This window comes from Phymastichus coffea, unplaced genomic scaffold (assembly GCF_024137745.1).
Source record: "Phymastichus coffea isolate CEN01 unplaced genomic scaffold, Cenicafe_Pcof_1.1 PCOF00007, whole genome shotgun sequence".
NCBI classification, from domain to species: Eukaryota; Metazoa; Arthropoda; class Insecta; order Hymenoptera; family Eulophidae; genus Phymastichus; species Phymastichus coffea.
In genome coordinates, this window is record NW_026706818.1 from 5,575,638 (window position 1) to 5,589,879 (window position 14,242).

Consider the following 14,242-nt stretch of genomic DNA (forward strand, 5'->3'; position numbering starts at 1 on the left):
CCAAGGTCAACAGGTATAACCGAGCCGATCTTAAGTCTTTTGATGTACCAGATAATCGTTTCGAGCACGTACATTTGGACATCATCACCTTACCACAGGTAGGTGACCTACGCTATTGTCTCACGATGATCGACAGATTCTCTCGCTGGCCAGTAGCAGTAACATTCTCGAATATCTCTGCTGAATCGGTCGCCTCATCGTTCACGAGGGAATGGTTTGCACATCATGGATGCCCGCTTACCATTACATAGGATCTCAATTTGAGTCGGCGCTCGTCGCCGCCCTAGCACGCATAATGGGAGCTCAACGTATTCACACCACACCGTACAACCTCCACGTCAATGGCCTTGTGGAGCGGTTCTACCGCACGCTAAAAGCTGCGCTAATGTGCGAGGCACAAGCGCCGTGGCCAGAACGTCTGCCGATTGCCCTGCTAGGCCTCAGAAACACATACAAGAGGAATGTCCAAGCTTCACCAGCTGAAATGTTTTTTGGAACGACGCTCCGACTCCCGGGAGAATTCCTCGTCACGGACAGCCTCCTGCCAGAGCCTCACTACTCCATAGACAATCTACGCTCCCTCATGAGATGCAAATACCGAGCTTTCCAGCACAAAGCCCTAGAAACTTGCTCGCACGTATTCTTGAGAGTGGACTCTGTGCGTAAACCACTGCAGCCTCAGTATAGTGGCCCATATAAAGTCTGCCAACGTCTCAGTGACAAAGTTTTCGTCATCCTTGTCAACGACTTAGAGAGAACAGTCTCCACGGACGGCCTCAAGCCAGCTTTCCTGGAAGCACAGAGGAGCAAGATTCTTCAGCATCATCGCTTTCAACTCAGTACTTTCCTGAACCACCAGTGATATCGTCTTACATGCAACAGGCGGATGGTTCACCAGCGACATCGCCTCCACCTCAGCAATCCCAACAGCCAGGCTTACCACCTCCAGCTCAGCAGCTCAGCGAGCCTCCAGATGCATTGCCCTTAGCCACACGCTCCACTCAGCATCTGGAAGCCCCATCCTCACCCCCGTCGCATCCAGCCACGCCGGACCCAAAACCTGCTTCAAGGATTACACCGGCTATTCTGCGAAAACGCGTACCGTTCTCCTCGTGTCCCCAAGAGCCTACGAGAAGCACTAAGGGGGGAGTACCTGTGAGCGCTTCATTGACCCCAGCTTCGGCCGGCAAGCAACAGCACCGACGGAAACAGAAATTGTTACCTCGCGAGTCTCTTCCTTCATTACTGAAGTAATTCAGAAGATGGCTGCAAGACAACTCACACGCCTTATTACCGCGCGATCCAAATTGATTGTATCATAGAAGTTTTCTAGTCTTGTGAATAAATATCGCTACCCAACTTATCCGTGCACCGAGTCATTTACCTTCATCCATTCCGAAGACGCAAAAAACTTAACCAGTACTTATATAGAACGCTCTTTCATAAATCCGTGCATAATAATAAATTGATTGGACGCATAAAAAAAGAAAAAATTTGAAATTATATAAAATATAACATTATATTATTTAATTCATCATCATTGAAATTTTTTACAAAATAGTCTTCAAACTAAACAGTTTTGAAATAGATTAATGCATGAAGAGTTGTATCAATAATGAGTAACAAAAGTAATTTTTGAATGAAAAGTAAACACATGTTGTATAACAAAATTATACTTGCATGAGAAAATTACACTTTTTTTCATCAAAATCTACTTCTTGTGTTTAATTACAGCTTAAAATCTTTAGCATTCTTTCAATCAGTTTATCGAATGTTGAGTGTTGAAGATTTTATCGCTCTTTTTGTAAGATTTCCTATAAGTCAGATCTAGATTCTAGAAAACACTTTTTTGCAGATCGATCAAGTTCTTCCCATAGTAACTCGATAGGGTTTAAATCAGGCGATTGTTGTGGCCATTGCATGACTTTTAGTTTTTTTGTATTTCTAAGTTCAACAAATAACTTTTACATAATTTCGAAGTGTGCTTCGGATTATTATCCTGTTATAAATCAAACTGTCATCAAACTAATCGTAACCCTGACGTCACTGCATGCTTTTGTAAAATTTTTTTGTAACTTTCTTTTTTCTAAATTTTATTAATATTAGTTATAATTTAACTAGACTTTACCCAACAAAACAACTCCATACCATTAATGAACTACTACCATGCTTTATACTAGGAACTAAACAATTTCTCAATATATTTTTCGTTAACCCTTCCTCTTACATGAACTCTTCTGCTACTTCCGAAAATTTCCGACTAAAAGAATCATCAACTTGCCAGTTTCTGTGTGTTTTTGCTCACGGCAAGCGATTCTATTTACTGACACTTTGTAGTAGTTATATTTTAACAGCGATTCGACTAAACAATCCTTTTTCATGAAGATATCTTTTCACTGTACTCATACTTACCGACTTTTCTGGTACATGTTCATTAAAATCTGCGGCAAGTTCTGGGGCTGTTATTTTCTCATTACACAAACTCACTTGGTAAATGTAATTGTCTGCTTGGCAGCAGTAGTTTTTCTTCTTGACACCTATTTTCTACACTACCTGTTGCACTGTATTTTTCAATATTATAGGCGACTGTGCACCTATTTATATTTATCTTTTTTGCAATGACAGGTTAACTCATATGAAATCTAATAATAAAATGCAATAATCTTATTACTGTAACGACGGGCTACCGTACTGTATACAGTACTGTATACAGGCTACTATTATATATAGCTACTTTAGCTATTTATAATACGTTTTTTTATTTTATAAATATTTTGTTAATTATGAGGACAATTTAGAATGTAGTACGGAAATAGGATAGGAATAGTACATTACGATATAAGTTCAAGAAAGTAGATTCCTGTTTCGTGTGGTCTTTACGCCTGAGCGAAGTGAGCATGGTATAATACACCGGAAAGGTGCTCTTCATCACGTGCCTGACGTCCTTTCGTGCATGTTCTCCAAGGAGTCAGTGAGTACCGCCATCTCGGATGATGCGAATCCATGGTAAAGCGATATTCTTGAACGCTCAGAAAAATTTTCTAATTGGAAAGTATAAGACGGCAAGGTCTTAAAACATAATCCAGATCCTCGCTATTCAGATGTCATCGACGATTTAGAGCCATAGAAGCAGTATTGCCGCGTAACTTACGACGAAAGCTCTTGAGGATGCACATGATGCTCCGTTAGCCTGCTACTAAGGGGTTGACAAAACTTATCATCGCATCTCTTCAAATTATTATTGGTCCGGGTATTATGAGGACACTACTCACTTTGTCAGGCAATGCAACGTTTTCAAAACATGCAAAGTTGAGCAGAAGTCCCCCGTTGGCCTCATGGAAGAGAGGATAGTGTATCAACCCTGGATGGTCGTACTGCCGATACAATAGATCCCTTGCTGCGTTTAAAAGCTGGACATTGTTACCTGTTGGTCTTTCAGGACTGGTACATGAAATAGGTCGAACTAGTGCTTGTACGTAAGGCAAATGGCCAAACCGTCATTAAAGCCTTCGAGGACACCATTATCTACCGCTTCGGTGCCCCTCAAACGCTAATGTAATTATTAGCAATTATTTTTCTTCATTTTGAACAATTATCCTCTTAGATATATTCGAACAATACGATAGCTAACCTAGAAATGAAAACGTTAGAATACAATATATATTGTATTTAGTTAGATGTCTCTGCAGTCTCCTCCCCACTATTCAGTATAAGCTACTCCTTCCATAGATGACAAAACTGCATACACTTTGTTCAGTGTCGCTACAATCGCCTCCCCACTATTCCGACAGAAGTTATTCTCTCCATACCTCACAGCGCCGACGCCGCTGCAAACAGCGCCACCGCCTGCCTTTGAAAGTTAATCTGCCGAAAGAAAGAACACAGTCTATTAAGACCGTCTGTAGCCATAGTTGGTAGTTAACAGTATTCTCTATAGACTACTAGTAGATAGAAAAAGTAGCTTATAGATCCTGTATAATTCCTAAAGTATTTTAAAGATAACTATTAATTTACAAAGTAATTTACTGAATATCACAATAAAAACGTCTTCAATTTCATATTTTGAACAAACTGTCAAAGATCTGTGATCGGCCTATTATAAATCTCTTGACAAAGAAGTCAACGTAGATGATTTTATTAGATGGAAAAATGTAGCAAATTCTTCTTTCATTGCTCTTAATCGATGTTTGAAGCTGAATAGTTTATCTCGAGCAATACTACATAGAGGTCAAACTTATGCTACACACTTGATTGCCCTAGAAACAAAATTAAATAATTTCATAAAAGTCGGTGAAACTATTCAGACATCACACTTAAATATAGATGAAATTAAAGAAGATTGTGTTGTTTCGAGACCTATTCATTCTGCTTTTGAAAATCGTATTAATAATATAGTTATAGCAAATCAGCATCATGTGGATATAATGTCGTTTTTAAACGCAGCAAACAAACTTTTACAAAAGCAAATACCGAAGTTTGTAGCTATCCACAATGCATTGAAGATAAATATGGAATTTTCAGTTCAGTTTATTATTGAAAAAAATAATGAAGAGGATATTCAAATTAAATATTTTAACTTGAATATCCTTAAAAATATTAACTTTATGAATATTGATGAATTTCAAGAAAGAGAATCTGGTTGGCCATTAAAGACTATTGTTAAACTTACAGATAACATTAATAAACGCAAACCACTGAAACCTTGCTCATATATTCCATTACCTAAGGCCATAGAAATGAGAAAAGCGTGTATGAATGTTAAGAATACCGACAACGAATGTTTCAAATGGGCTGTACTTGTTTTCATCCTACTGATAGTTATAAAAACCACAGTTATAGAACTAGTAATTATAACTTTGAAAAAGAATTAAAATTTGATGATATAACGTTTCCTGTGGAAATAAAAAGTATTCTAAAATTTGAAAAGTTGCATGACATATCTATAAACGTATACATTCTTAAAAAATACAGAAAAATAATTTTAAGTGTCACCATGTCATTTAAGTAGCTCAAAGAATTCCAAACATGTTAATCTTCTTTTAATTTAAAAAGAGTATATTGATGAATATGATGATGATAAAAGCTAAAATATTCACGATGTAGAACTAATTTCCAACGAGTTTCACTATGTTTGGATTAAAAATTTGTCTGCTGTTGTTAGAAGTCAAATAACTTCACATACTAAAAAAATCTATCTTTGTGAACGCTGCCTCCACTTTTTTACCACTGAGGATCAATTGATAGCTCACGATATTGAATGTTTAAAAATTAATAACTGTAGAATAAATCTACTTGATGATACAATGATGAAATTCAAACATTCGAAAAATAAAGAAGTGGTTCCATATGTTATATATGCTGACTTAGAATGTTTGTTAAAACCAGTCGACAATAGTTGTGCTTTTCTAGAACATGAAGCTTATAGCGTTGGATTATACATAAAATGTAGATATGATGAAAGTAAGTCAGAGTATAAGTCTCATAGAAAACAAAAAATTGAACAAGAGATGCCTGCTAAATGGCTTATAAAACAATTTAAAATATTATTAGCTGAGTTAGAAGAAGTATATCAATAAGTCTTTACAAAATCTAAGAGATGGCGCTCGTCACGCTTAAATTATAATGTTTTTGGAAAGCAATACTACTAACTAGATATCGTAGAAAGTTCCAGCTCGATTCATTAAGTCGCTTTTTGTGAGCGTTCGTTGAACAAAAAGTTATTGGTTGAAAAATTGAAAGTTTCGAGCGGTGATAAAACACTTTCATTTGAAAGGCCTTACACCAAAAGAAATCACAGTTGAGTTAAACGCCGTTCATAGCAAGTCTGTCCTTGTGTTTAAAACTGTTTATAACTGGGTAAATGAATTTAAACGCGGCCGTACAACAACAAAAGATGAACCTCGTTCAGGACGCCCCGTAGAAGTGAGTACGCCGGTCAACAAAATCCACGATATGGTGTTGAGTGAAATAGAAATTTAGAAGATTAAAATTGTGAGAATTAGTTGAGGCCACAGGGGTATAAAAGGGTACAATCATTTCAATTTTGCATGAAAAATTGAGAATGAAAAAAATAACAGCAAAATGGGTGCCGCGTTTGCTCACTGTTGAAAACAAACGAATCCGCGTAGTCAGCTCTCAGACTTTTTTGGCACGCATACGTCGTAATCTGGAAGACTTTTGGCGTCGACTCGTAACTGTAGATGAAACATGGGTACTCCACTACACTTCTGAAACCACAGTCAGCTGGCAAGATTATGACCACGGTTTTCTGGGATGCGTATGGAATCATCTACATCGACTACTTAGAAAAGGGCCAGACGATCACTGGACAATATTATGCGTCATTATTACGTTAGCTGAAAGAAAAAATCAGAGAAAAACGTCCTCACTTGATAAAAAAAAAATGCTTCTTTCTTCAAAACAATGCTCGAGTTCACACGTGTGCAGTTTCGATGACAGAAATTAACGATTTAAAGTTCGAATTAATTGACCATCCACCATATTCACCTGATTTGGCTCCCAGTGACTTTTTCTTATTACCTAAATTCAAAAAATGGCTTGCCGGACAACGATTCACGTCGAATGAAGAAGTCATCGCCGAAACAAAAGCCTATTTTGAGGGTGTTCAGAAATCATATTTTGCTGATGGCTTAAAAAAAACTGGAAGGCCGTTTAATAAAATGTATCGACTTTCAAGGACATTATGTTGAAAAATAAAAAAGAAATTACATACGCAAAACTTTTTTCCTTCGTTTTGTAAAGACTTATTGACCTCCCCTCCCGCAATTGTTCCTCCAAATTTTATTGCCTTCAAGCCAACAGTAACTGTTCTAAACCTGCCGAAAATCATTAACAAAAAAATTCGCTTCATTACTGTACGCTGCATATCTTCAGGACGAAATTCTCGCTAAATTAATAACTAAAAATCAAAATTCTTAGTTTTTGTGCAAGAAAAATATATATAGAAATCTCTAATTATTAATAATTGTAACATGCAAAATATTGCGTCCAAATTAAAATATTCATATACCTGTAATGCGTAGGCCATGTCCAGTTACGGATAGCAATAGGCTAGCTAGAAAGAGATAGCTCAATGAATAAATAAGGACAGTGCATCACACTTACTGTGCCTAGACGGAATAATAGACAGTCAGGTCGAAAGAGTGAAGAGATGATTGAGAACGATAGTATTCCATGCCGAATTCAAATGAAATTGATACTGCTTGATTACGAATGTTCACGGATAAAAGGGAATAGAGGATGGAGGAAAAGCAAGAGGTTGCCTACGGCTTTTGTAGACTATAGATGCATGAGTTTACTTACAAAATTTTTTAATTGTACTGCTTTGCAAATTTTCTCATTTCTCAATTAACATAACTATGTGCATATATGCGATAACACTGTAGATTTCCGTTCCTATAATTGCTGCTTAATTTTAATTTAGATTATAGCTTGATTGCCGTTACTTGATTGCCTATGCTTGAATTAACACGGGGAATTATTTTGGATGACTCCGGCACTTCATGTGAGTACTGCACGACTTGCTAATAACCAGCTTTATTTACTCATTTAATTATTGAACTCACTAAGTTCGTGAAAGTACAGCGTGCCGGTAATTAGTTCATTTATTTCTAATTCGCGGTCATTTAATATTTAATATAATACTGCAATGTGGAGGATGTTGTGACGTAGACACATATTCGTATTCAACCGAATATTTTATACGCAAATTGTTTAATTAATCAAATTATCATATTTTATATTAATAATGGTAATAAATCTTTACAATTAGCATTAATTAAATTTAAGTTTTCTATTCAATTTGGTTAGTTATAGTAATAAATAAAGTAAACATATAAATACATTTCTTATGATTTAGAAAAATTTTCAAATAATGTTTATTTAACAAAAAATATCAATTTCTATCTTTTAATGGTTCAGTCAGATTTTTTCTTTGCTGCGCAGTGGTATCCCATGATACACTCGAAAAGGAAGGAAAGCGCTGTCTACATTAAGACGTTATCTCACACGTAGGTTTACTTATGTTAAAACAACTGGTAAAATTCAGTGCCTTATAAGGAGTATGAAGTCATATCTATGCGGAAGCTGCTACTAGGAAAAATGTATAACTATGAGCTTTTTTAACAAACAATGCGATTTACTTATTCAATAGTTAGCGTTGCAATTTTCTATTTTCAATAATTACTTAGTTACATACTTTATAAGATGTTTACTGTTATAAGGAAAAAGTAGTATAAGTCAATAATCTCCCCTCTTAACGTAACGCATTAAGAGTAGTGGTTCTTTTAAATTTTTGTCACGGTGCTGTCTAGCTTTTTCCAGTCAAATATCATATAAGACTTATTAAAATCTTACTCGACATATTGAGATTGCGAACTGTATCTTTACTGATTAGGTTCTCAAGTGCAATGATGAAAACATATCTACTACTGAAATTTATTTACTCTTCGTCACGCTATAAACGAGAAATGTTATTCTCACGGCAGTGACTAAGAGTGACTAATTTTTAAATATTTCGGCCGAAATTGCCAATGTTATCGTAAGAACATATTCATCTATGCCTGGAAATTACATATTAAATTAAAGTTTCATATGATTACTGCAAATGCATTGTGAAGGGCAGAGCAGGGGAAAAACAATGTATTTTATTTCTTCGGCCTCCACGGCCACTATCGGCGCAGTCAGCCGAATTCGCAGCTAGAATGTTGTCTTAGGCGCCAGCTACCGTCCTCGCATTAGAAGGGTCGGTAGCGCTGCAGGTCGGCTGGCTCTGGTCGCTGAAAGTCGGATAGATTGCTGTCTTGTCCGCACGCTGGCCTCGCTGGCCATCTAGAAGTGTGAGAACGAGAGCGCGAAATCCTATCTAGCGTGCCGAAGAAAATGCGGGCGGCGGCTAGTCAAAATGTCGGGCACAGAAACTCCTTTCAGCAGCGGATCCTTGGAGCGGTGGCTCAAGTCGACTCAGCAGCGATCCAGGGCAGTAAGATCGTAGATGAACCGGTCGCGCGCACAAAATGGCGTCGAAGCGTCGACGCGCACTTGCCGGCTTCACGCGGCCCGATCGCGATAGCTACAGAAAGTTGATCAAGGTTGAGTCAACAATAAGATAAATCTAAGATAGTTACTCTATTTATTTACGAAGCATAATCGGATTTTGGCCCAAGGTCTACTATCTCGTATATCTCAGAGTGGAACGCTATGATGACGCATAGTAACCGCGTTCCTAAATTGATCAATCTGGTGTTCACTGATATGAATAGCTTCAGGTTTACCCCGGTCCACCCGATGCTACATTGCATCGCAATTTTACGCGGCGCACCACGACGCGACCGCGAATCTACGCTATCCCCTCGTTCGCGTCCGATCGCTCTCCTATCGGTCGTGTCACTCGCACTCATACACTCGGTTGCCCCTCTCTCGGTCTAGCTCAAGCGCGTCGCAACATGGCCACCGCTCGGCTCATACGTTAACATTGCGTCTCATTGCCACTGATTTTGTTGTTTCCCTGGGCACGTTGGTCAATCGTGCGTGCGTCTGTGTATTTCCGACAGTCCTTCGGGTGTGCTAAATGATCGGCCAGTGGTATTAGTGTATATGTGCGGTGTTCCCCTTATGCGTTAGCTAGCAGGATCAGCTGATCTTAGCTGCGACCTTTTTCGTCGTCTAGCTTCCTGAGGGAGTGTTGGTCCGTGTTGCTGTGTGTGATAGTGTATGTGCGGGAGTGTAAGGATCGTGCGCATCGATTTGGGCGGGTCCTGAGAGGTGTTTTTTCGCGAGGTCTCAGGGCTAATCGTATGCTCTTATGTGAGCTAATGGGATCAGCTGATCAAACGTCCGCATCCTCTTATCGGAAGAGGATTTCTATTTACGGAAAGAGATTTCTAAGAGGGAAATCTATTTACAATTTCTTTTAGAGTCTGTGAATCTATTTGTTTTAGTACGATTACATATTTCATATTATTAGTTATAATACAATTTTACTAAACTTGATTTAATATTTTAATTAGAAAGATCTATGCATTGACGTTATTAAAGGATAATCAAATTATTTTTAAGCAGTTATACTAACGAATTGTACAGAAATCGAGTGTTTTATTTGTTTATCAATATTATACAATTATTCGCATATTAAGATAAAATCTCACCTGCATATTCTGCAAAGCAAATTGTTAAAGGAGACTTTCTGATCTTTTCTTCAAAAAGATCTTTTTTATTTAAAAAGAGGATTATTGAAGTGTCTGTGAACCATTTATTATTACATATTGAATCAAATAATTTCAGGCTCTCCTGCATTCGATTCTGTAAAGTGAAAACATATATTATAAAGATTTATATGAGAATTTGAAAATTCTGAAACTGTATTTTTGCTCTGTGTTATAAATACTTCATTGAATAAAATATTTCAGACATATATTTTCAAATAATAAGCAATAAGGATTAATATTCTCAATATCTTAGGACAAATTTAAGTTGAACTTAGGGTTTAGGAGCTTATCATAGGACTTGACCGGTATAATGTATGCAGTAATACAAACAGTTAAGAATAGCTTTCTCAAAAACCCTAGTGCTACCTTTAAATTGTTTGTTTTGGATCAGTAGAATTAATTAATTTTTTATGTACGGATTAATTACATTCTAATCAATTTTATTAATTAATTATACAATGAATACAGAAAAAACGTTTTGTCACGTATTCGGCTGATCAACTAATTAAAAAAAATGAACGGACATGTCAGGAAATCGAATCCACGTCCTCTGGGTTGACAAGCCGGAGCTCTATCAATGGAGCCACTACCACGTATACCTTGTACCATTCTCAGTGTATATACTAGCTACACAGTCAACATTTTAGCTCTATTATAATAAGGTTTAATATACCTGGTAATTTTTCCTTCTAAACTTGTTTTGTGAATTGTCGTTTCTTTTTTACGAGACTGTACCCTACCGTTTAAACTCTACTATGACTATAAGTTCAGTACGTTCACCATCAATTCCCTACCGTTAAATGTTGAAACTTTTTTTTTTTCTACTTTTTACCTTTTTTTAAAAAAATTAGAAATTTTTTTGAAATCTTACGAAAAGCATTCCTATTCGTCGAGAGAAGGGTTTTTACAAACGAAAGAGTAAGAAGCTTACATATATAAAGTTTTCCAATGAAAAAGGTTCATCAGTAGTACTACAGCTTCCTATTTACAACTTTTTGAAAAGTATTGTGCTTTTAGCTATAAATAATATATACTAGAAATGAAAGGTTTTACTTAATTTGTAACGTTCATAAAGATTGCAAATACATATTTGTACACACACACCTCATATATAATGATAATTATAACAGTAATAATAATTTTTGTAAATAAACATGTAATTTGCAGCCCGATTGGTTCCATTAGAACTCTCATATGAGCTATTAATAAGCATTTGCATGGTAGTATGTAATTTTTTCTTTATCTTTTGTACTAGTTTTATTGTTATATAACCAGTTCTATGTATTTTCAATTTTCAGATGCTCTAAATGGTCTATTTCATCTGAATTCGTAAAGGTTGTCACTTTTGTGATTTAATTTTGTCTTTTTTTTTTAATTATACAATTAATTTTAATTATAAAATTAAAAATTTTTTTTTAATTATATAGCTATACAATGACTGGAAGCAAATGTAATGTTTCAAAAACGTAAAATCAGTTCCGAAATTCAAACTACAGTAACTTCACGAGTTTTTAATTTTACGATTACCTATTTGTGGTCGAAGGACTCGCGAAATGCGAAGAAGTATACTGGAAAAGTTGTGAAAATCTTAGGGATATACTAATTTCTTGCGTAAAGTCAGTCAAAAATTACGTTTGAATGTCATTAAGAACTTTTTTTTATTTCATTAACTGCCGATGATCGCGAGCGTTTTACATGCAAAGACTATGTCACGTGTCGCTTTTTGACTTTCGCAAGGTTGAATTGTCCGTGAGTCGAATTTTCTGGTTGATTTTCCGTGCGATTTATGCGGCCTATAATGAAATTGAGCTCCAAACGCTATGAACCAATACACACACGCGCATACACACACGCACTCGCACACGCATGCGCACATACAAACTGACTACGTCTGGCCGCCTCTCGGTTCTGTATATTCTGTTATCTGTATAAAAAGTTGGAGGCAGATCTGCTGAGAGACGAAAATTTTCGTGCGTGACACGGTCGTCTCGCGCGAAGTATTCACGGCCCGCATAATCTAATTTATTTTATCATACAAACGACCTAATTTTAATTACTTTTTTCTTAAGATGAGGAAGAATACCTATTCGATGAACTCGAAAAGTTGAAAGAAGTAAAACTGTCGAAACGTAAGAATGCTAACAAGAAAGTAAACCAAAAGAAAGGGATAGCCATTACTGACAAAAGTGCCAAATGCGAAGGTACTTTTTTAATTTTGTATAATTTTATTTTTTTGTTTTCTCACGTTGATGAATTATCTTCAATGACAGGCTATCGAGACTCAAGTTAGTAATAAAATCAGTAGTTAGATGACCAAGAACATCACGATGGATCTGGAAGTGCAATTAAAGTCTATCGAAGAATGTCGTCACCATCAGGAAAATATAGCTAGACCTAGTAGTACAAGTCAACCCTCAGAAGAAGCAACTACAAGCCAATCCACAGAAGTTATAATAAGCAAGCATCAGACACCAAAAACCGTAGAGTGGTTACGAGCTAAGTTCGTTACTGTTAATACCTACACTGATGCTTGCACTGCGGAGTGCATATCTTTGAAGGAAAACGCAGGAGTTATTCAACAGATATGAACTATTATTTTTATTTTTATAAATAACATCACACAATAAAAATTGACAATTTTTTAATAATAATATTATTATTTTAGAAAGTAATTATACCTTCAACAAATCTTGAAAACATACGATGTGAATATCGATGCTGTTACTGAATCTGACAACACAGAATGCATCACAGCCTTCAATACTATGAATAGCAGACGCTCGTATACTCTTCCTGCTGAAGAAATCAACTCAGAAGGGTTAGGCGACGATGACTCTATCGAAAAATCATCGAAAAGGCGTTCCTATACTTCTCCTGTCATGAAAACAGATGTTGAAGGGCTGTCTGATGTTGCTGAAAATATATGTGACAATACTGAGAGCTACCCATGAAATGGAATTCACAAGGTAGGCATCTTAAAAGGGCCATCAACGTCCCAGCCAGAGAGTTTATCGACTAAACGAAAATTATTTGTCGTTTCTCAACAGAAATCAATGCTTATGTTGAAAACTAAAATTGATTCTGGCAAGAGCTTTGATCTACTGAATTATGATAATATACTGTCAGATAATGAAAAAGAATCAGAAATATATAATGAAGAATCAGAGGTTAGTATGATTGATGTTTTAGACTGATACAAAAATTTTTCATAATATTGTGAATATTTCTAGGAGCAGATTCGCTCAGACTTACCATTATCGCCGATCTTTTGAGTTCAATCTAACTTGCAATAAAAATTAAAATTTCATCATTTTATTTAATATTAGCCCAAAAGTTTCGAAGAAGAGAAAACAAAATATATTGAATAAACCCAGATGAAATAAACTAAGAAATAAAACTTACTATTTGGAGAAGATATTGAACAATTAGCAAAAAGAATTAAAACTAAGAAAGATTACGGTGATGAATTTTGGACTTCGAAATATTCTCAAGAAAACAAAACCAAACACGTAATAAAAAATAAAAATATATTCACGATAATTTTGTAACAAATATATATAGTTTAGTTTAGTTTAGTTTATTTATTTACAACTTATATGTTACATTTGGTTTACATTTCTTATATTACTATTTGTGTCTCGTATCCAGTTTGTGTAGTTGATTAGGTATGTGTTTTGTGTGTGTGTGTGTGTGTGTGTGTGTGTGAGTGCGCACGTGCGTATGTATGTGTATGTGTTGTGTAAATATGTGCCTTTGTAGGTGTGTCTGCAACTCTTGTGTCCCTGTCTTCTGCGCCTGCCTGTTCCTCTTTTCTTCTCATTTTTCTTCTGATTAATCTTCTCTTCCTCTTTCTCTCTCCAAGATCTGCCTTTTCCGCTCTTCTGTTTTTTTTGTCTCTTTCTTGCATGTTTTCTTTTCAGCTTTTCCTTTATTACTTTCTTTTGCCTTTTCACCTTTGCCTTTCCTTTGCTTTTGCTCTCCTTCTTGCTAAACATTTCATCTATCTTTCTCCTTAT

General features: G+C 36.1%; 1 protein-coding gene across 8 annotated transcripts in view; it reads right to left on the reverse strand.

Moving 5' to 3' along the window:
• LOC131668951 (guanine nucleotide-binding protein G(o) subunit alpha) overlaps positions 1-14,242 on the reverse strand; it is an 853,882-nt gene that overhangs the window by 107,614 nt on the left and 732,026 nt on the right. For 6 of the 8 annotated variants that reach the window (XM_058943493.1, XM_058943477.1, XM_058943485.1 and 3 more), the window contains one exon: positions 10,167-10,320. The exons of 1 other annotated variant lie outside the window; for it this stretch is intronic. In XM_058943493.1, the coding sequence (XP_058799476.1) occupies positions 10,167-10,320 (154 nt within the window). Of the gene's footprint in view, positions 1-10,166; positions 10,321-14,242 lie in introns of those variants that run through there. One more of the 8 variants, XR_009302331.1, reaches the window with a different exon arrangement.